Genomic DNA, 24,776 nt, shown 5'->3' with positions numbered 1-24,776 from the left:
GCCTCTTGGACCTAGACTTGGCGCTCCAGTACCGCTTGCCGTGCGGTAGCAGAGAGAACAGTCTATGACTAGGGTGGCTAGAGTCTTTGACCATTTTTAGAGCCTTCCTCTGACACTGCCTGGTATAGAGGTCCTGACTGGCAGGAAGCTTGGCCCCAGTGATGTACTGGGCCGTACGCACTACCCTCTAGTGCCTTGAGGTCTGAGGCAGAGCAGTTGCCACACCAGGCAGTGATGCAACCAGCCAGGATGCTCTCGATGCTGCAGCTGTAGAACCTTTTGATGATCTGAGAACCCATGCCAAATCTTTTCAGTCTCCTGAGGGTGAATAGGTTTTGTCGTGGGCACGACTGTCTTGGTGTGATTGGACCAGTTAGTTTGGAGATGTGGACACCAAGGAACTTGAAGCTCTCAACCTGCTCCACTATAACCCCTTCTCTGACCTTCCTATATGCTGTCTCATCGTTGTCGGTGATCAGGCCTACCATTGTTGTGTCATCGGCAAACTTAATGATGGTGTTGGAGTCGTGCCTGGCCGTGCTGTCATGAGTGAATAGGGAGTACAGGAGGGGACTGGGCACGCACCCCTGAGGGGCCCCTGTGTTGAGGATCAGCATGGCAGATGTTGTTACCTACCTTTACCACCTGGGTGCAGCCCATCAGTAAGTCAGGATCCAGTTGCAGAAGGAGGTGTTTAGTCCCAGAGTCCTTAGCTTATTGATGAGCTTTGAGGACACTGGTGTTGAACGCTGAGCTGTAGTCAATGAATAGCATTCTCACATAGGTGTTGCAGGTGGGAAAGGGCAGTGTGGAGTGCAATAGAGATTGCATCTGTGGATCTGTTAGGGCGGTATGCAAATTGGAATGGGTCTAGGGTTTCTGGGATAATGGTGTTGATGTGAGCCATGACCAGCCTTTCAAAGCTGTTCATGGCTACAGACTTGAGAGTGCTACAGGTCGGTCGTCATTTAGGCAGGTTACCTTAGTGTTCTTGGGCACAGGGACTGGTGGTCTGCTTAAAACATGTTGTATTACAAGGAGAGGTTGAAAATGTCACTGAAAACACTTGCCAGTTGGTCAGCGCATGCTCACAGTACACGTCCTGGTAATCTGTCTGGCTTTGTGAATGTTGACCTGTTTTAAGGTCTTACTCGCATCGGCTCTGGAGAGCGTTTTTTCTTCCGCATGCATGTTTCAGTGTTATTTGCCTCGAAGCGAGCATAGAAGTAGTTTAGCTCGTCTGGTAGGCTCGTGTCACTGGGCAGCTCTCGGCTGTGCTTCTCTTTGTAGTCTGTAATGGTTGGCCAGCCTTGCCACATCCTTCGAGCGTCAAAGCCGGTGTAGTACAATTCGATCTTAGTCCTGTATTGACGCTTTGCCTGTTTGATGTTTCGTCGGACTGCATCATGGGATTTCTAATAATCTTTCGGGTTAGAGTCCCGCTACTTGAAAGTGGCAGCTCTGGGCCTCCCGGGTGGCGCAGTGGTTAAGGGCGCTATACTGCATCGCCAGCTGTGCCATCAGAGTCCCTGGGTTCGCGCCCAGGCTCTGTCGTAACCGGCCGCGACCGGGAGGTCCGTGGGGCGACGCACAATTGGCCTAGCGTCGCCCGGGTTAGGGAGGGCTTGGTCGGTAGGGGTGTCCTTGTCTCATCGCGCACCAGCGACTCCTGTGGCGGGCTGGGCGCAGTGTGCGCTAGCCAAGGTGGCCAGGTGCACGGTGTTTCCTCCGGCGCATTGGTGCGGCTGGCTTCCGGGTTGGATGCACGCTGTGTTAAGAAGCAGTGCGGCTTGGTTGGGTAGTGTTTCGGAGGACGCATGACTTTCAACCTTCGTCTCTCCTGAGCCCGTACGGGAGTTGTAGCGATGAGACAAGATAGTAGCTACTACAACAATTGGATACCACGAAATTGGGGAGAAAAAGGGGTAAAATTCAACAACAAAAAAACAACAAAAAAAGTGGCAGCTCTAGCCTATAGCCCAGTGCGGATGTTGCGTGTAATCCATGGCTTCTGATTGGGGTGTGTACGTACAGTCACTGTGGGGATGACGTCATCGATGCACTTATTGATGAAGCCAATGACTGATGTGGTGTACTTCTCAATGCCATCGGAGGAATCGCGGAACATATTCCAATCTGTGCTAGCAAAACAGTCCTGTAGCTTAGCATCTGCTTCATCTGACCACTTTTTTTTATTGATGGTCACTGGTGCTTCCTTAAATTTTTGCTTGTAAGCAGGAATCAGGATAGAATTATGGTCAGATTTGCCAAATGGAGGACGACGGAGAGCTTTGTACGCGTCTCTGTGTGTGGAGTAAAGGTGGTCCAGAGTAAAGGTGCCTACCCCCTCTGGTTGTACGTTTATCATGCTGATAAATTTGGTAAGACAGATTTAAGTTTCCCTGCATTAAAGTCCCCGGCCACTAGGAGTTCCGCCTCTGGGTGAGCGTTTTCCTGTTTGCTTATGGCAGAATACAGCTCATTCAGTGCTGTCTTAGTGCCAGCATCGGTGTGTGGTGGTATGTAGACAGCTACGAAAAATACAGATAAACTCTCTAGGTAGATAGTGTCGTCTACAGCTTATCATGAGATACTCTACCTCAGGCGAGCAAAACCTTGAGACTTCCTTAGATATCGTGCACCAGCTGTTATTTACAAAAACACATAGTCCGCCTACCCTTGTCTTACCAGACGCCGCTGTTCTGTCCTGCTGATACGGCGTATAACCAGCCAGCTGTATGTTGTCATCGTTCACCCACGACTCCGTGAAGCACAAGATATTACAGTTTTGAATGTCCCGTTGGTAGTTTAATCTTCCACGTAGGTCATCAATTTTTTTTTTCTCCCCACGATTGCAAGTTTGCTAGCAGAATGAAAGTAGGGGTTTATTCGATTGCCTACGAATTCTCCGAAGGCAACCCGCCCTCTGGCCCCTTTTTCTCCATCTTCTCTTCACAAACGATGATGATCTGGGCCTGTTCCCGGGGAAGCAGTACATAATTCTCGTCGGACTCGTTAAAGGAAACAAAGGATTCTGCCAGTCCGTGGTGAGTAATCGCAGTTCTGATACGCGCAGAAGTTATTTTTGGTCATAAGACGGTAGCAGCAACATTATGTACAAAATAAGTCAAAGATGTTACAAACAATGCAAAGAAACGAACAAAAAACACAATTGGTTAGGGATACTTAAAACATCAGCCTTGTTCTCCGGCGCCATTTTGTCAGACTGGTGTATAAGAACCACAAAGAAGTAAATGTGGCATCACAAAAACAACGGTTTTTTGAGAGAAAAAAGCAAACATTTTGTATACCTTTTAAGTACACATGACTTGCGAGGCTCAGTGTATTTATTCATCCCCGTCTGACGTTTTTAAGTGCAGCAGGACATAAAGGGGCTTCTGCTGTAGGTAAAGAGACCCGGTCTTATTGTTTAATAAAAATGACTAAAATGTTGATTCTGTGTAGTCGTTTGTTTGTGCTGACTGCGTTTTGGGATTTTTGAGAGTACTGGAGGTGTGTGTGTCAGTGCATGTTTGTAAGCCCTGTGTTGTGAGTGTTTTAAGTATTCTGTTATCTTGTGTGTGAGAGAGAAAAAAGGAGTGCGGTAGTGAAAGGGTGTGTGTGTGTTAACGTGAGGGTTTAGCTCTACACCTTTCTCTGTTCCAGACAAGGACATGGACTTTGATCATTATGTCAGTGGAGCTGCTGCTGCAGCTTTACCCCAGATGCCACTTCAAAGGCAGGTTGTCTGACCCCTTACTCTCCCTCTCACACACTACTCAGCAGTTTTCCCCTTAGACCATTCCTCTGTCATACACTGTCCTTCAACACACAAACAAGCACACACGCATCCATCAAAGCCAAACCAACCAACATAAATCAGTCCAACTCATCGTAGACCATGCATGGTAACGTTTATTCCAGACATGCAGAAAGTTCACAACAGAGATGGAAACCAGCATATGTTATCCAAAAGGGGAAAAAATCTGGACATTAAAAAAATAGACATGATTTTGAAAGTCACTGTTTTACTGACACAGAACAGCACATATGCATTTCCCCTTCAGAAAGACTGTCAGAGAATGTGATAGAACAGTGAGGAAGGTGAGTGGGAACTATTTAATGTGATAGACAAATTACCATAAAAATGTGTCTTAAGTTGAATTTTGTGTCTTCAATGGCAGACTGAGTCACTGAATTTCCCCTGCTGGTTTGGGGTCTCTCTCGCTCTCTCTGCCATTTGCTCTTACTGTAGGACATAGAGCAGCCATCTACTTTCTCCCCAAAGTCAGTTTTCTAAAAGCACTTTAGGAGTGTGTGAGAAGTTTCCAGACTGAGGTGTGCCTGTTGCCCAAAGACGAGCATTAGAGCTCTTTAGACAGGGATGTCTCTTCAGCCCATCTGTCTAGTGAAGCACGCTGTGGCTACAGTAGCTTCCTACTGTGCAATGTGACTTGTATAACCAAAAGGGCAGCAAGTTTTATCATACCCATAGATGTACTGTAGTTCAGTGCCTTTAAACATCATGACCATGTTGAGTCATTCAACAGCTGTGGTCCTATTTCTATTTGTTTCTAGAAATACAGTACAGATTCCAAAAAATGTAACATATTGTCAAGAGTTCCGGTTTTAAATGCTGTGACTTTCTGATTAGAAATGGTTTGTCAATGCTCACTTTGGGTTGGATCTGGAGTGATCTAGTGCTTTGCATGCTTAGACAGGGGCATTATTGGGGGGGGGTCAGCAAGGAATGAACCAATAGGTGTTCATTGTTTGATTCCTCTAAAGGAGATCTCAAATGTTATGATGACCTATTTCACCAATTACAGGTTCTTTATCAATCATTTTAGATCTCTTTGAAGATTTTAAATTCAGGCCAAATAAATGCAATCAAATCATTATCATATAATTCTCTCTTTGGTCTCATTTGTGCAGCTAACACCTACATAAGCTCTTGATAATACAATCAGTGGAATCAAGAACCATTGGCCAACTTAAAGTATTGAAATCTAATTGGAGTTCAGGAGAATGTTATGAGTAGTAATAAAAACATGAATATAAGTCCAAACAAGGGTGTTATGAAGGTTTTATAAGAGGTGTCATGACCTTGTAGTAAACATCTGAAGTGTGTCAATGTAACAGTCCTTTGTTGTGTTACCGTAGTTGAATCTGAACACGGACTTATTCCAGATGGCATAGTGGCACATCTGAATACAGACAGATTGGTGTGTTACAGTACATGTACAGAGAGAACTGCTGCTAATCAATCAAACCTCAAAACAATGTTCCTTTAACATTACAGCAGGTCCTTACAGTGGCATCCAAAAACCTGGGTACTGTTTAGTCCTAAGCATGCCTATATAATATTGCATATATATATATTTATATATATATTCTTCATATAAATACATGTCATACTGATACAGCAGGGTGGCAATAGGTTAAGGATTTATGTTGGTCTCTGTAGTACTACAAAATGCATTCAGTCAAATAAGCTATGTTAACAGTCCCAGGTAATGAGACAAGGTACTGGAGTAGGGTGGGTTGTATTTTGGAGGGGGTGCTAGGGGGTCAGTGGAGAGTGATTGATTGTTCTGACAAATTTCATATCCTCAGACTTATGCCCACGCTCTGGCATGGATGTTTGGAGAAGGGTTGGAGGGATGGGGAGGATAGGCATGCACATTGATATAGTCAGACCCCTCCCACAGCAAAGCAGGGGAAAGGGGGGGGTAATTCTGTTTCAACCCACACGGGGCTGAAACACTCAATTTTGTACAACTCACTCTCAAGTCTCTAAGCACCTGGCATGTTTGATCCCAAAGTAAAAACACAAGACAAACAAATATGAATTCACAAACAAAATGAAACAGGTTGGCTATCTATAGTCAAGTGGTCTCTTTTTTTTTTTTTTGTAAAAATCTACAAAATAAACAACAAATTCAAAAACATCTCTGAATTGTGTACCTTGGTCAAATATTACATTCTTCGGCAACCTATACCAGGCGACAGCCACTGCCGGTCAGGCAGCCATCTTAACTTAACAGTCTCAATCATCGCAACTCAGCGCAACATACACAACTTTTATCAAATGTAAATGGATATATTCATCTATATATATTTATATATCTGTATAGTTGTATATGCTCTCAATCCAGGAGGTCAGGTTAACCAAGTATATTTTCAGATTATTATTCAACTGTCTTGATGTTTGTAGTCCAAAGCTTGGAGTTCATTTTCAAGGTCTCCTTCCATTCTTGATTCAGAAAAGTTTATCACTTCATTCCTCTGTTCATCCCTCTCTCCTTAATTTTAAGAGTATTTTTTTTACTCCACAGAGAGTCTAATGAGAGTAGCGAGTTCCTCAAACCATAAGTCAACCGTCCCATGTTCTTTTAAAATACACTTTTTATATGAAGGATTTTATTTTTCTTCATCAAGCAAATGTTAGTGGAATCTAATGCATGCATATCTGGATCTTTTGTGTTGCATTCATTTGCTACTGTATTTCCTACTCTTTAAACTTCTTAATTGTTTGCCTTATTTTTAATCTCCGAATTAACGGAATTGATTTTTTTCCCATGCAGCATCCTCTGCTTGGCTTGCAGCAGTGCTCTTGTTTCATGGTCTATACACTGGTCACTTGGTTACTGTTAGGGAAGAGAGAGGGGGGAAGGGGAGAGAGAAAGGTTAAGGTCCAGTCATTCCTACAGTATGGCAGACTGGTCTGTAGCTGAAACAGCAGGAGGGTTTCTCTCCTTGCCACACAGCCAGCCTGCTATAGCTGCAGTCTTTAATCACTCCACACAGCGCTCAGAAATTTGCTGAGCTGACACACACACACACTATCCAGTCATCAATGTGATTGATGACAGACTGGTTTATGTATGTTAAAATATTACCTTGGAATTGTTATGCAGTATGCGTGTGTGTGCTTATCCACTGCAGCGGTGTGTGTGTGTGTGCATGTGCTTATGCACTGCAGCGGTGTGTGTGTGCATGTGCTTATGCACTGCAGCGGTGTGTGTGTGCATGTGCTTATGCACTGCAGCGGTGTGTGTGTGTGTGCATGTGCTTATGCACTGCAGCGGTGTGTGTGTGTGTGTGTGTGCATGTGCTTATGCACTGCAGCGGTGTGTGTGTGTGTGTGCATGTGCTTATGCACTGCAGCGGTGTGTGTGTGCATGTGCTTATGCACTGCAGCGGTGCGTGTGTGTGTGTGCGCTTATGCACTGCAGCGGTGTGTGTGTGTGTGTGTGTGTGCATGTGCTTATGCACTGCAGTGGTGTGTGTGTGCGTGTGTGCATGTGCTTATGCACTGCAGCGGTGTGTGTGTGCATGCATTACTTACCAGAGACCGTTACACAGACGACTATGGTGAGTATACCCAGGATTATGGAAACGACACTGAGGAGGCGAGCCAGTTTACCCAGTCTCTTAGCTCCGTCCATGTCTCCCGACTGCAGGCTGTTTCTGGACTAGAGAGGAGACACAACACCAGGTGTATTTACACCCACAGAGACAGTCATGACACAATTTGAGTAATTACATTTTGGTCATTTAGCAGACAATCTTATGCAGAGCGACTTACAGCCAGAATTATAATCAAGTTGTGAACTTGAACTCAAATCTTGAACTATGATATCATTTGTCTCATGTATCTTGTAGTCCGATGTCTTATTTCCTGTCTGTATGACTTCTGCTCTTGTTGGACAAATGAATCTTACAACAACTGAAACACTTAAATCCATACAGAGATTCACTGGAACATGGTTTAACTGCAATTTACAGCTTTAAACTTTTTCTCAAACATACTTGGACATGATTGAATTTGGACATTTCACTCAGTCTCTAAGTGTTTCACTGTGAAATGTATCACCTGCTAGTCCATCAATCCACAGAGAAATTGCTTTAAAAGCAATTTAACACGAACACTAACTGAGAGATTTCCTACAGCTCGACAGAATTTGGGACCATATCATTGCAGACTTGTAATTTATTTACCCTTTTGCCAGGTACTTTATTGAACATTTTACGATAACGACTTGACCAAGAGATTATTCTTGATGTACAAAGTATTTCCAATATTTAAAAATTACAGTTAGGCCTATTCATTGATTGACAAACTTTGGTTAAATGAAATAAAAAAATTTAAAGTCTGCAGAGCCTATAGGTTGTTAATGGTTGAAGTTGATGAATAGTATAGTTTGGGCCTTACTGTAAATCACACAAGGCAGCTTTATACGGTACTATACAGTGCATTCGGAAAGTTACATGACCGCCTTGTTCTAAAATTGATTAAATTGTTAGTTTTTTCAAATCAATATATACGCAATACCCCATAATGACGAAGTAAAAACAGATTTTTGAGAAGGTAAAAAAAATATTTACGTAAGTATTCAGCACCTTTGGCAGCGATTACAGCCTTGAGTCTTCTTGGGTACGATGCTACAAGCTTGGCACACCTGTATTTGGGGAGTTTCTTCCATTATTCTCTGCAGATCCTCTCAAGCTCTGTCAGGTTGGATGGGGAGCGTTGCTGCACAGCTATTTTTAAGTCTCTCTAGATATGTTCGATTGGGTTCAAATTTGGGCTTTGGCTGGATCACTTAAAGAGAATCAGAGACTTGTCCCGAAACCACTCCTGCATTGTCTTGGCTGTGTGTTTAGGGTCGTTGTCCTGTTGGAAGGTGAACCTTCGCCCCAGTCTGAGGTCCTTAGCACTCAGAAGCAGGTTTTCATCAAGGATATCTCTGTACTTTACTCTGTTCATCTTTCCCTTGATCCTGACTAGTCTCTCAATCCCTGCAGCTGAAAAAAATTCCCACAGCATGATGCTGCCACCACCACGATTCACCGTAGGGATGGTGCCAGGTTTCCTCTAGACGTGACGCTTGGCATTCAGGACAAAGAGTTCAATCTTGGTTCCGTCAGACCAGAGAATCTTGTTTCTCATGGTCAGAGTCCTTTAGGTGCCTTTTGGCAAACTCCAAACGGGCTGTCATGTGGTGGAGTGCTGCAGAGATGGTTGTCCTTCTGGAAGGTTCTCCCATCTCCACAGAGGAATTCTGGAGCTCTGTCAGTGTGACCATCGGGTTCTTGTTCACCTCCCTGACCAAGGCCTTTCTTCACTGCTCAGTGTGTACGGGCTCAGTTTTGATCCCTTCCCCAGATCTGTGCCTCGACACAATCCTGTCTCGGAGCTCTGCGGACAATTCCTTCGACCTCGTGGCTTGGTTATTGCTCTGACATGCACTGTTAACTGTGGGACCTTATATAGACAGGTGTGTGCCTTTCCAGATCATGTCTAATCAATTTAATCTATCACAGGTGGACTCCAATCAACTTGTAGAAACATCTCAAGAATGATCAATGGAAACAGGATGCACATGAGCAAAATATTTTGTCTCATAGCAAAGGGTCTGAAAGCTTAAGTAAGGTATTTCTTTTTATTTTGAATACATTTGCAAACATGACTAAACTTCTTTTCGCTTTGTCATTATGGCGTATTGTGTGTAGATTGATACATTTTTAAATACATTTAATTACCCAGGCTTCCCTAGAACACTTTCTTCCCCATCTCCTTGATAAGTCGTTAATTTCTCTTTGGATGATCTAGTAGAAATCCCATAGTTGAGACCTGATTCGCTGCCCTCCTGACTGACCAAGAGACACAAAAAACAACTAACCTCTGATGATGTCACCAGGTTGCAATTACCCAGGTTTCCCTAGTACACCACATTTTCCCATTAACCCCTCACTGTTTCCATGGATGCAACACACACACACACAACCCCCACCACTATACTGCATTATGAAGATCAATAGTTACAAACAGATCTCTACTCAACAGGCATCTCCTCGACACTCAGTGGCCAACCTCAGCCTCTTAGACTGGGTTAGTGGTGTATTATCTGATTCTGTCATCACCACACCCAACAGCTTATAAACCAAAATCTAACCAATAATCTCAAAAATTATATAGGAAAACAACAAAATGCTAACTGCAGATATACTATTTGAGCATGAAACAGAAGTACTTCAAGAAGCATGTGGTTGCTGTCCATGGTGCTGGACTGGCCTCTATGAGGGTCTATGTTTTCATTTATATTAAAGTCAGATCGGTTTAACCACACAATGGAGGAATGAAAGGACACCGTTTCAAAGTATTCTAACTGGGGGGAAATTACATAGCTGAATTCTATTAGTTTTTATTAAACCATGATGTCTGAGTAGATGACTGGGGGCTCTGCTACAATGGTGATCTCACTTCTAGACTCTTTCTTCCCCATCTCCTTGATAATACTGATAATGCTTGATGTTAGAGCAGCGACTAGCTATGCTTAATGCTGTGTGTGTAGCGGCAGCCTCATTCAAATTCAGAACTCTGGGTGATAGCTATGTTTAAGAGCGGGCAGGGAGGAATACAAATCATAATCTTAAACAGAACACTGTCGTTATTTTAGCTATGAATATTAAAAACATCCTCTGATGCTGTATGTCTTCATCAGGACTGATCCGGCACAGAACCCTTCAAATGAACCCATTCTTTCTGCTTAGCCCGGTGATACTATATTTACTGTCTGGTACAGTAACAGTCTACTGTTTCAATATGCTCTGTGGTATGAGTAACAACTGCAATGGTTGACTAATACATCAAAAAGGCATATACACAACAGTATATGTGCAAATCGCACAGCCCAAATATCAAAGCATAATATATAGGTAACTGCCAAAATAAATGAAACCCCAACCTAAACTTTCTTAATAGGGCATTGGGTCACCAGGAGCCGCCAGAACAGCTTCAATGCTCCTTGGCATAGAACTGGAACTCTATTGGAGGGATGCAACACCATTCTTCCACAAGAAATTCCATAATTTGGTGTTTTGTTGATGGTGATGGAAAATGCTGTCTCAGGCGCCGCTCCAGAATCTCCCAAAAGTGTTTAATTGGGTTAAGATCTGGTCTCTCTCTCTCTCTCACACACACACACACACACACACACACACACACACACACACACACACACACACACACACACACTTTAAACCCCCTGGGGCCTAGTGGTTAGAGAGTTGGACTTGTAACCGAAAGGTTGCAAGATCGAATCCCTGAGCTGACCAGGTAAAAATCTGTTGTTCTACCCCTGAACAAGGCAGTTAACCCACTGTTCCTAGGCCGTCATTGAAAACAGGAATTTGTTCTTAACTGATTTGCATAGTTAAATAAAGGTTAAATAAAAAAGACCTATGCCCCTTTGAGACCCCTCTTTCAAAGTCACACACCTCTTCTTCTAGTCATTGTAGCCAAAATAATGGACAACAACATGATGTTAAATGCTTAATTAACTCTGGAACCACACCTGTGTGGAAGCACCTGCTTTGTATCCCTCATTTACTCAAGTGTTTCCTTTATTTTGGCAGTTTCCTGTAGATGTTCTAATTTAAAGCCTGTGTAACACGAATCAATTTGGACACACTTTTTGTTGCAGTTGCAGGTTGAAAATGAAATCATCTCGAGCTATTTTACTGATACACGAAGCGACTCAAACACCATCGAGTCAGTACAATAGAGCATATTCATGAAGCTGGAGCCTTTGACACAAACATGACATGTTCAGATTTGAGTTCTCAGGTAGAACATCATTGTAGTTCAGTGGTACTGTAGAGCATTGTGTGCGCAAGCCATTGTTTCTGTGAAATAGTTTTGAACCATTGTGTTTCCCTGGTTATCCCCTGTTATGTGTGTGTAGGAAGAGCTCCCAGGATGACAGGTTTGTATGCTCAGGGTTGGGAGGAGGGACAGAGAGGGAGACATGAGGGGGAGGGATGGAGCACTGGGACAGACTCCGTCCATGGGGGATGGATGAGATTATACTTTTATCACTGCAGGAAGCAACACTCCTAACCTTCCCCCTCCCTCCCTCTTTCTCTCCCTCTCATCCCTCATTTCCTCTGTGCCCTTCATTCCTCCCTTCCCTTCTCCCTCTTACCCATGAGTCTCCACGCTGCCTCTGTCTCTGCAGTGGGAACTCACATGCACTGGCAGTCAGAACAGCCTGGGTCAGAGACCACCAACCAATCGGCTGTATTCTCAGAAAGAGAAATTAGCTTAAGTTCCCGGTGTGTGTTAGTAGCTGGGGGTAGGTGGGAAGGAGCCTTCAGTCGAGGTGACGGTTGTATTGATTTACAGGGAGAGGGAGACCTAGGGCTGTTGCGGTGACTGTATTACCGCTACACCGGCAGTCACGAGTCATGAAGGCAGTCAAATTCCACATGACCGTTTAGTCATGGTAATTAGGCTTCTCCATGCTCTGATGCTGCTGATGGTCGTTAGTAGCCTACCAAACATGCTAACTGCCTGTTACTCAGCACTCTATTGTCCCCTAATCACACTACCATCAATGCTAATGTTTTCAAAAATCTAATCAAACACTTCATGAGAGCCCATGAGCTCATGTTGGCAACATTTCTATAGGCTATGAAATTGAGTGAGAAAACAGAGTGATGGCTGCTAATAAAAAGAGGAGGATCCCCTCAGCTTTCTATAGGCTAGGCCTACTATATTTATTCCTCAACTTTCCTAATATTAAGCACATTGCTTACATTTACAACAGGAGTATAGCCTACCTGTCTGGCATCAAAATTAACCATGAGAAAAGCGTCCTCCATTTGCTATTTAAGTGCATAGATGACATATTTCCTGCTGCCCCTGTTTCAATACAGGTGCATGATAATGGTCCATTCTAAATCAAAACAAATGTCACACATACACTAAATAAGGTATGTAAAGACGAGATTAAATCAAGAAAAGTCACTTGTCAATAATGGCCAGCGTAAGAAACAATGCCTTTTTTTTGTGACTTTTCTAATCATAGTCGCACACATCATGTAGGCCTATATGCCCATAGGCCCATAGGCCTATATGTTTTAAATAGGTTTGTATCACAACTAAAGTGGCTAAATAACTTCTTAAAATTGAGCATATTAATCCATTGGCATATATAAGCGGTGTATGAGTTTGGGGAAGATCATTTTCACCATAAAAATGCACCATTATAATAAAAGCATTGTTTGCATAATTGCATTTGCGGTCACTTTTGATAATGGTGTTTTCCGCTAATGGAACATTCGCGCTTCTAGCCTACTATCATGTGCGCATTGCTGCGCTTATAATGTGAAGAAATAGCCTAATAGTTCTTTCAATATGCACCTCGGAATTGGATAAGGACCCGCGCAGTTGCATCCCCGAAGTCTTTTTTTAGGGTGCATTACGGCCACAAAGGGGATGCCGCCGTGAAATTCGAAGCATTATCAGGTGCTTGTAAAACTGTGAATGAGAGACTATTTGAGTGTGTACAGCCTTTCAGGTGATGTTTTTCAAATCATCATTCGAGTCTCATCATGCAGCCTTACAATGTATTAGAAATCTAAACATATAGCCCAACGTTTGTAGAACAACTAAAGTTACATAAATAACTCTAAATGAAGCATATAGGAGGACCTGTTTCTTTGTTAACCGCTCAACACAGAATAGCCACCATGTGCTACACTCCCTCAAATCGTTTGGAGAAAATATGTATATTTTATTCAGCTTTGTTCTATTGTATTCTTTATACTACAAAATAATATAAAATAATGCCACAGAATTATGAGCAAATCCTGTCTGCTAAATGAACTAGTGTAGCCCACAGCCATTTGGCATAGCCACATCAGGACCTCACATCAGGACAACTCAGAGTATGCTATTCTTTTCTTCTGAAATAGACTATATTTTCTTCATATCATGCTTCTTTAGACCTGTCTAAAATAAATAATGGATTTATTGTGAAGGTGTAGGCTATATTTCATGGACTTATTAGACAAGGCTTGTGTGGAAGCCAGGAGATGTTAAATGTGTTTATGTTAATTAACGGTCAATTACCGTAAGAACGTGACAATCATCTGCTGACGAAATGACGTGACCGCCCCGGCCCTAGGAAGTCTTGTTCATATTTTCCTGATGAATGTGAAATTCAGCAAAAATATGGCCTCTTGTCCCACATATGTGATTGTTGTTCTGCAGCACAACCCGGTAAGCCCACATGATACACACACACACACACACACACACACACACACACACATCCCCAGCTCTGCAGTTGTTCCCACTGCAGTTGAGGCTGGAGAGCGAGAGAGCGATGAAGGAAGAAAAAGAGGGAGGAGGTGGAGAGCTGTGAGTCTCTAAAAAAGTGCTCTCCCTCCCTCCAGCCTGCTGCTGTCATTATTAATGAGGAGTGTGGTTGCAGGGATGGGATTAGCCTGGAGGAGAGGAGATCTACTGTACTGTAGGGAGGGCCTGCCAGGACAGTGTGTGTGCGTGCGTGCATGCATGCGTGCATCAGGGTTGGGCTCAATTCGTATTGAAGGCAGTCAATTCAAGAAGTAAACTAAAATTACAATTAAATCATCGAAGAAAAGGCATTTATTTTCAATGACTTCTCAATAAACCGAAAAGTAGAAGCTATATTTATTCAAATCACTTCCTGAATTTAATGCCTTCAATTCGAATTGAGCCCAACCCTGGTGTGTGTGTGTGTGCGTGCATGCGTATTCAGATAACTCTAAAATGTTTCCTTTCCTCCCCTCCCTCCTTGAAGTAATCCCTGATCTAACATGAACTGAAAGGCGAGATTGAGAGTTCCACTACGACCTAATTTCTACCAATCTAGTCACATCAGATTAGTGTCCACTTTAAGGGAGGAAGGACAGTAGGATACATTTCCACAGTATTGGAACAGAGCCCAAGGTCAGGACAGGGGTAGGAAACCCTGGTGTGTAAGAGTTCACTGAAACACCTTATTCAACAACTGTAGTTGTATGTTACGTCCCTGAAAATATCACTGATCTTAACCACATTCTATTGGTCAGTATACAGTTGATGTCGGTATGACGGCTGCGTGGTCCCATGGTGTTTATACTTGCGTACTATTGTTTGTACAGATGAACGTTTGGAAATTGCTCCCAAGGATGAGCCAGACATGTAGAGGTCTACAATTTTTTTCTGAGGTCTTGGCTGATTTATTTTGATGTCCAGCAAAGAGGCACTGAGTTTGAAGGTAGGTCTTGAAATACATCCACAGGTTCACCAATTGACTCAAATTATGTCAATTAGCCTATCAGAAGCTTCTAAAGCCATGACATCATTTTCTGGAATCTTCCAAGCTGTTTAAAGGCACAGTCAACTTAGTGTTTGTAAACTTCTGACCCACTGGAATTGTGATACAGTGAATTATACGTCTGTAAACAATTGTTGGAAAAATGACTTGTCATGCACAAATTAGATGTCCTAACCGACTTGCCAAAACTATAGTTTGTTAACAAGAAATTTGTGGAGTGGTTGAAAAATTAGTTTTAATGACTCTAACCTAAGTGTATGTAAACTTCCGACTTCAACTGTGTCTAAAAACAATTGGTTTGATTTTTGCAATTAATTTACCATTCGCATAATTGTTGTGATTGGTACCTGAACTTATAGGACGCCATGTTAAGAGATCACTGATCTGACCAAGTAAGATTGGTGAAAACAATGTTTCTACCCTTCTGTTTCCAAAGGACAGATTAAGCCTACTGTAGTTCAGGACTAAAAAGCAAGCTCAATGGAAAATTGCCATTTAAAATGTCCAGGTTAAATGTTGTTGATCAATTGTCATTGAAAATGCCCAGATTAAAGGTTAAATTGTGTTCAAAAATGTAGTACGATGTAATAGTGTGTAGTGCTCTTTCAGTAGGCCTACTTCTCAATGGCTACATTTCTGCTACATCGCTGGAGCATGTTATGAGTCTATCTATACAAAATGATCTAATACCTTAGTCCTGTAACTGCGGTCAAGCTTTGCCTAAGCACTGAATACCCATTTTCCTCTATCTGCACTGTCATTGCGCTACATTCAGTATCAAACCCCTTCTGTTAACATCAGGTGTCCTTTCCAAGCTTTCAGAGGGAACGTTGACTTAAAATCTACCCAACGTAGCAGCTGCACAAGATTACTAATTAGCCGTTTAGAAACACACAAACACACACGGCTCCCCCTTCCAACACCTAAACAGAAAGAGAGAAAGATCCATTGGGCTGACGACTGAAGCCCATACCAGTGAACGTGCCGAGCGTGCAGTAGCAGTTTGGGCCTAGCAGTCAGTCCCATTAGCTGGAGAGGCCTGCACAGACAATAAAAGCATATAGCCCTGCCTCTCTCTGCCTCTCCACTCCACATAATTGACTCCACGTCTTCTGTGTCTGCCAGCCGCAACCTCAATACCAATGGCCATCCGTACAGCTGTCTTAAATCTGTTAAGCCTACCTTGGTTTTCTACCTGCAGATCAGCATGAGTTGATCATTGGTGGTCATACAAGACGCAGAGCATTTCCCTTTTGCACATTTTTTTTTACATTACAGCCTTATTCTAAAATGAATTAAATAAAAATTGTTCTCATCAATCTACACACAATACCCCATAATGACAAAGTGAAAACAGGCTTTTAGAAATGTTTGTAAATGTATTACAAATAAAAACTGAAATACATGATTTATTTAAGTATTCAGACCCTTTCCAATGTGACTTGCAATTGAGCTCAGGTGCATCCTGTTTCCATTGATCATCCTTGAAATGTTTCAACAAGTTGATTGAAGTCCACCAGTGCTAAATGCAATTGATTGGACATGATTGGGAAAGGCACACACCTGTCTATATAAGGTCCCACAGTTAACAGTGCATGTCAGAGCAAAAACCAAGCCATGAGGTCGAAGGAATTTTTCATAGAGCTCCGAGACAGTATAGTGTCAAGGCACAGATCTGGGAAAGGGCACCAAACAATGTCTGCAGCATTGAAGGTCCCCAAGAACACCGTGGCCCCTATCATTCTTAAATGGAAGAAAGTGGAACCACCAAGACTCTTCCTAGAGCTGTCTGCCTGTCCAAACTGAGCAATCAGGGGAGAAGGGCCTTGGTCAGGGAAATGACCAAGAACCCGATGGTCATTCTAACTGAGCTCCAGAGTTCCTCTGTGGAGATGGGAGAACCTTCCAGAAGGACAACCATCTTTGCAGCACTCCAACAATCAGGTCTTTGTGGTAGTGGCCAGAAGGATACTACTCCTCAGTAAAAGACACGTCAGCCCGCTTGGAGTTAGCCAAAAGGCACCTAAAGACTCTCAGACCATGAAAAACAAAATACTTTGGTCTGATGAAGCCAAGATTAAACTCTTTGTCCTGAATGCCAAGAGTGTGCAAAGCTGATGTCTTGCTCCCCTCAGGACTGAGAGGATGTTTATCAGAGCTGCGTAGCTGGCTAACTGCTGAAATTTGCCCTCTGCAGAAAGGCTCAATTGACTTCTCTCACCTGCTATTGAGTTAGTGGCCATCTCTGGTTTCTGCCCCTTCCCTCTCTTCTCTTCCCTCTCTTTCTCCCCCTCTCTCTGTCTCACTGGGAGTGTCTTTGGTGAGACTGAGGAACAGTTGTTAATGTCAAAGACTTCAGTTAGGATGCTGGGTCTATTGGAGAGAACTGTTGTCAGAACTGCCATGTTCTGTACACTTTTTTGTTAATTATTCTGTGCTGTCCATGTCATTGAGTCAGAAGTCGTTTAGGGTTCAATGAAATATCTTCTACTTGTCTGCAAGTCCAAAGATAGAAGACACCTGAGCCAAATCTGGTTCTTCACACCTGGCTACAGCCACTTTTACCTGGACCAAACTTGTCTTATTAGAACACTAGCATAGAAAATGTAGCCTGCTGTAAGTACAGACATGTCGGTCAATGCAGATCATTTGTTTTGGTAGCTGAAGGAATTATTGGATTTCCTTACCCAAATATGACCACTGGGTAATTTATACGGTCATAAAACCCTGTATTTATCAGTGCAGATAATTTGTTTTGGTAGCTGAAGGAATTATTGGATTTCCTTACCCAAATATGACCACTGGGTAATTTATACGGTCATAAAACCCTGTATGAATATGGTTAGGTTGTTTACCAAAATAATTGATTACTTTCTGCAAGTTATTCACCTCTAAAACTAAGTTTGCGACAACACTAGATAGCCAGATAAGCTAGCTAGCTCAAAAACTAGCCTGTACATGGAAACATGGAAACTTCCAGAACCAAAAGGAAAGAAATAGAGAGATTGTCATATGGACAATTCACCACAAAATATGGTATGATTTTGGGTACTCCTCTTCAGAATGTGACTGTGGGGGGAAATACTGCAAATGTGGTGAGCATGGACAACAATGCTCACAACTTGCGCCCCTCCAGTCCCCAGCTCAGGCCGTTACCTTACGACCCCAGCACTCCAGTCAAGCCCCCAGGGGGAAAAGATGAGAGGCCAAGAGGGTAATGTCACTTCTTGAGATGCAAAACAATATTGTAATGCTTTTTACAGCAAAGATAGATGAAAGGGCAAATGGCTTGGAGGACATGGTTAGGGAGAATACGATGAAAATTGAGGACATTAAAAAGTCTGTTGACTTTATCTTTGGAGAAGTGAAAACCCTCAAAAGTGACATGAAGAAAGTAGAAGTTATCTGCCAGGAAAATGAAAAGAAGGCGGCTGAACTCGAGCAGAAGGTGAATGAGGCGGAGAGATACCAGCGCAGGTGGAACCTGAGGCTCCATGGAATTCCAGATCAGGCGGGTGAGGACATCAAATGCATAGTTGTTGACATCTGTGGAGCTGTCACTCCCGAATCAAAAGTCAAGCTTCAGGAAAATGTAGACATCGTCCATTGTTTGGGACTCAAGGATCAAGACGAGACCGAGGTCAACCATCATCCGGTTCACCAACAGATCTACACGGGATCTTCTCTGGTGGCGAATTGTGAATTCCTCATCAAGCAAAAATTGAGGTTCACTGAGGATCTGACCTCAGCAGACAAAGTGATGAGAGAAACTGTGGCCGATGGTGGCTGCAGCTCGAAAGGCACGGAAAACTGCACTTTTTTATCGGTACAAGAGTGATCATCAATGGGAAAGAAATGCGGCCAAATCAGAAGATTTGAGAGAGAGACAGAATCTAACTCGGACAGAACTGGCATTCCAAAATACTGATTGCCAGGTGAAAAGCTGCCTTTTATTTTTTTAAATGTACACAAACACTTGAATGATAAAAGGCTGACCTGAGAACTGGTAAACTAAACACTAACGATAGGTGAATAACTTCTTACTGTAAAGTCTACACAATGTCTCCCCCTTGTGGGAGTAAGAATACTTTGGTAACTTTACGACCAATATTTTTTTGTTTGTTTTTTTGGAGAGATTCATATTGGGATGGAAGACGCCTCCCGGGTGGCGCAGTGGTTAAGGGCGCTGTACAGCAGCGCCAGCTGTGCCACCAGAGACTCTGGGTTCACGCCCAGGCTCTGTCGTAACCGGCCGCGACCGAGAGGTCCGTGGGGCGACGCACAATTGGCCTAGCGTCTTCCGGGTTAGGGAGGGTTTGGCTGGTAGGGATATCTTTGTTTCCTCGTGCATTAGCGACTCCTGTGGTGGGCCGGGCGCAGTGCGCGCTAACCAAGGTTGCCAGATGCATGGTGCACGGTGTTTCCTCCGACACATTGGTGCTTCCGGGTTGGGTTGGATGCGCGCTGTGTTAAGAAGCAGTGCGGCTTGGTTGGGTTGTGTATCGGAGGACGCATGACTTTCAACCTTCGTCTCTCCCGAGCCCATACGGAAGTTGTAGCGATGAGACAAGATAGTAGCTTCTAACAATTGGATACTACGAAATTGGGGAGAAAAGGGGGTAAACATTTTTTTTAAATAAATAAAATAAAAACTCCTTTTGAGTTACATATCCTTAGCAAAACCTTATCTTAGCATAACAAGGTTGTTGGTTGAAGTTAATGTCTTTATCTCTTTGTTCAATTAATGTCAGGGGTATTCGTAATTTACTGAAACATGACACGGAACCCAAACCGGCTGCGCGTGCGCCATCGTGCGTACATTCATTTTGTCCCCCTACACCAAACGCAATCACGAGACACAGAGGTTAAAATACCAAAACAAACTCTGAACCAATGACATTAATTTGGGGACAGGTCCAAAGCATTAAACATGTATGGCAATTTAGCTAGTTAGCTTGCACTTGCTAGCTAATTTGTCATATTTAGCTAGCTTGCTGTTGCTAGCTAATTTGTCCTAGGATATAAACATTGAGTTGTTATTTTACCTGAAATGCACAAGGTCCTCTACTCCGACAATTACTCCACACATAAAACGGCCAACTGAATTTTTTCTAGTCATCTCTCCTCCTTCCTGGCTTTTTCATCTTTTAACTTATATGGTGATTGGCATCTATACTTTCATAGTATTACCACGACAACCGACAAAACATTTCGTCTTTCCATCACCCACGTGGGTATAACCAATGAGGAGATGGCACGTGGGAAAAAAATCAATTGGGTAATGATATCTGGTTATCATATGGCATCAACCACTCTGCAAGTGTAGCAGTTTTAAGAAGTGCATTTAAAGGTCATCAGTTGTAAGACTCACCACTCCGGACGTTGGTTAATTTTAACAGTGAATATCAACAGTGAAATGTTTTTATTAGGGAATATTTATGCATCCAACAACAAACAAAACAACAGGATATTATTTCAAGAATTTGAAGAAGAGATTAATACAGTTATAGGTGTATTTCAGGATATCCAAATGATTTTAGGTGGAGATTTTAATTCTTTATCTAATGTAATGATTGACAGATATCCCCCTCCTAACAGATCCAGCATTGTTAATCTTGAGATTAATAAACTATGTCTTGATTAGTCGATATTTGGAGATCTAAATATCCTGATTTAAAAAGGACTTCACTTGGAGTAACAACGACATGTCCAGACAGTCAAGAATTGACTTCTGGTTGATTTCTAATTCATTAGATAATTCTGTAGTCAAGGTATCAATTACACCATCAATTCTTACTGATCATAAAGTTATATTCTTATCTTTAAATATTAATGGATCTGAAGTTAAACCGAATCGGAGTTATTGGAAACTCAATAGTAGACTGTTGGAAGATGATCATTTCAAGATGGATGCCAAAGATATTATACAAGACAATTGGAGGAAAGCCCAACTATTTAAGTCTTATGGGAAATATTGGGAATTAATGAAGTATGAAATAAGACAAACAGCCATGAAGAGAGGTAAAGAAATTGCTGAACCTAAAAGATTGAGGGAAGATAAACTTGTTAAGGAAATGCTTTCTCTCATCTCTATGGACCTTGATGAAGAAGGAAAGGCTCAGTTATTCTCTTTACAACTAGAAATGGACTGAATGTATGAGTGTACCTATGATAAAAATTACAGACCTCTACATGGTTTGTAAGTAGGAAAACCTGCAAAATTGGCAGTGTATCAAATACTACCCCACTGTATGTAATAATATTCGACTAGTATTGGACTTGATAGACTACAATGAGCACATTATGGAAGATATCTTTACTTTATTTGTAGACTTTTACAAGGCATTTGATACAGTTGAACATTACTTTATTTCTGAGACTCTTCGATTTTTGGGTTTTAGTCAATATTTTCAAAGTGTAATTAAGACACTTTACAATAATAGTAACAGCTCTGTTAAATTATCCCATGGAACTTCACAGAGATTTGACATTAGATGTGGAATTAAACAAGGAATTCCAATTTCTCCTTTCTTATTTTTATTGGTCACACAAGTTATGGCACTTTCATATAAATAGGGATAGTTTTACGGTTATTTAGATACAATGCAAAGAGATAAAATGTTCACAATTGGTTGATGACACCATCATATCTTTTGAAAGATCATAATGAAGTCAGGAAAGCTATTGAGTGTATTAATGCCTTGTATCAGGTTTATCTCTCAATATTAGGAAATGTGAATTATTTGCGTTGAAAAGATGTGACTTAAACTCATTATGTAATATCCCTGTAAAAGATGTGATCACATATCTTGGTATTACAGTTAGCAAAGATCAGAAAGAAAGGGCCAATTTAAATATCTCTCCTATTGTGGAGACAATTGGAAAGAGATTTAACTCCTGGTTATTAAGAGATCTTTATCTGGATGTGTACTTTTGTCCAAATCTGAAGGTCCAGATTAGTTTATACCTCCCTTGCCTTGGGTGTTCCTCTGTCAGTAACTAAAATGGTTGATACTAAATGATTTAACTTCATATGGAGGAATAAACCTCTAAGAAAAGCGGTAATATGTAGCTCTGGATATTAAAACCTCTAATATAATATTTAAGATGAAATGGATACAAAACTATTTAAGAAATGAGGATTGTATTTAGAATATCATCCCTAATTTAATATTCCAACAGATTGGTGGTCTAGAATTCTTACTCAAATGCAAAGTTGATATGGGTAAAATCCCTATTAAGCTTGCAAACTTCCATAAACAAGTACTTCTAACTTGAACCTCATGTACAAACACAACACTTCCCCTCATGGGTATACAATCTGGAATAATAAAGACATAAAATACAAAAAGTCTTTATTTTACCAGAACTGGTTCGACAACAACATTATTTGGGTAAAACAATTATTGAATAGTGATTGACACACAATGTTACATTCACTCCTGAGGAGTATCAAATTGTTGTTAGAGCTGTCCCTAAAGGTGCTATCCCTTTTTTTAGGAGAATATAACAATATTCCAAGTGCAACTGTTGCGGATTTTGTAGCCTCAATAAAATTAGAAGGAATTTACATTTTAAACTATATAACATATATATATATATATATAAGGAAACTATGTCAATATGTTACCATTGCCTTTGCTAAAATGTACTGTACTGCAGCCCTAGGACAAGTGAACTGGAACAAAGTTTTGTTGTTGTCTGGTAAATATTGTATATCTAATAAGGTAAAAGAAGTATCATGCAAACTCATTCATAGAATCTACCCTGTAAAGACCTTTATTATACACAGATTTAAAATAGCTATTGACAACAAATGTGTATTTTGTGGTTGTGACCCAGAAACTCTTGACCATTCATTTTTGGACTGTTCTTATGGCAGAAGATTTTGGAGTGAGTTAGAAGATTTTATTTTAAAAGAAACGACTATTAATGTTCATCTGAGAGACTCTGATGTTATGTTTTATTTTGAACCAAATGATATGGACCCTGATTTAATTGTCATTGTTAATTTGTTTATCTTTCATGGAAGATTCTTTATCCATAAAATGAAGTGGGCAGAGAACAAATCCCTTTTCACATTATTTAAAATAGAATTGAAATATTATTTTGAAATGATCCGTAAATGTAAAATCAATATGCACCATAAAAGTATTGAACAAATTGAATATGACAGCAGTGTAACGGGAGCTATAAAAACCCCTGTAACATCTCTGTAGTTTCAACACAACCCTCTCCAAAACTTCTCTAGTTACTACACTTCTTCTGTTTGTCCCTATAGCAGGGGAACCCTTTTTGGTGCTAGGTAGAACCCTTTGCAGAGGGTTCTTCCTAGAACTATCAATGTAGGGTGATTTGTAAATGATTCTACCTAGATCCATCTATGAAGGCTTCTACCAATAACCCTTTCATCGTCTAGGTTCTACCAAGAACCCTCTATGAAAGATTCTACCAAGAACCCTTTTATCTTTGAAGGGTTCTTCCTAGAACACTCTATGAACGGTTACACCAGCTCTATTAGCCTTTAAAACTCGTTATGACAATATAAAGCACCTTTCATATGGCCTTTTTTGAAGGGCTTAGCTTACTCTACGTCAGTGGTGTTAAGAAACTCCTGGTTTGCAGGGCCTGCAAGTCACATTATGCTGGTTTGCAGGGCCTGCAAGTCACATTATGCTGGTTTGCAGGGCCTGCAAGTCACATTATGCTGGTTTACAGGGCCTGCAAGTCACATTATGCTGGTTTGCAGGGCCTGAAAGTCACATTATGCTGGTTTGCAGGGCCTGCAAGTCACATTATACTGGTTTACAGGGCCTGAAAGTCACATTATGCTGGTTTGCAGGGCCTGCAAGTCACATTATGCTGGTTTGCAGGGCCTTGCAAGTCACATTATGCTGGTTTGCAGGGCCTGCAAGTCACATTATGCTGGTTTGCAGAGCCTGCAAGTCACATTATGCTGGTTTGCAGGGCCTGCAAGTCACATTATGCTGATTTGCAGGGCCTGCAAGTCACATTATGCTGGTTTGCAGGGCCTGCAAGTCACATTATGCTGGTTTGCAGGGCCTGCAAGTCACATTATGCTGGTTTGCAGGGCCAGCAAGTCACATTATGCTGGCTTGCAAAGTGATGTTCAATTCCTATTGGAATCCAGCCAGAGTTAGGATATCCAACAATTTGAACTTTTAATCAGCCGCAACTTGCATTCAGAATGACTGCCAAGGCACGGAAGATAGACTGAGAAGACTACCTAAGTCCTCTAAACTGGAGCAACCAACTCCGCAACGGGTGCAATAAGTCCAACTACTAACAGATTGGATTAGTTTAGAAACATGTATGTTATTTATCTTTGTGTGGCGTAAGATTAATCAACCAATCAATATAAACACACAGATATTGAAACAAACCATTTAAAAAATCTACCTGCAATAGAGCATGCTGAGAAATATGATGATGATCAAATTTATTTGTCACATACACATGGTTAGCAGATGTTAATGCGAGTGTAGTGAAATGCTTGTCTAGGAACGCGAAGCGAGGCGGTCATCTCTGTCGGCGCCGGAAGTAGTCACATGATGGCTGTGGTTTTTCTCGTTTTACTCTACACAGTAAAAAAGGACA

At 41.8% G+C, this 24,776-nt stretch overlaps 1 protein-coding gene across 1 annotated transcript in view; it reads right to left on the bottom strand.

The window, feature by feature from the left end:
* Positions 1-4,735: 4,735 nt before the first annotated feature.
* The window catches only part of LOC115116539 (trafficking regulator of GLUT4 1-like), a 28,730-nt gene continuing 8,689 nt past the window's right edge, over positions 4,736-24,776 (bottom strand). Inside the window, exons 2-3 of the mRNA XM_029645033.2 lie at positions 7,352-7,478; positions 4,736-6,650 (exon numbers count right to left, since the gene is read on the bottom strand). Coding sequence (XP_029500893.1) covers positions 6,640-6,650; positions 7,352-7,478 — 138 coding nt within the window. The 3' untranslated portion in view covers positions 4,736-6,639. The remainder of the gene's footprint in view (positions 6,651-7,351; positions 7,479-24,776) is intronic.

This window comes from Oncorhynchus nerka, linkage group LG11 (genome assembly GCF_034236695.1).
Source record: "Oncorhynchus nerka isolate Pitt River linkage group LG11, Oner_Uvic_2.0, whole genome shotgun sequence".
Lineage (NCBI taxonomy): Eukaryota > Metazoa > Chordata > Actinopteri > Salmoniformes > Salmonidae > Oncorhynchus > Oncorhynchus nerka.
The sequence above is the reverse complement of the archived record's forward strand: the minus strand, read 5'-3'. Positions and strand labels throughout refer to the sequence as shown.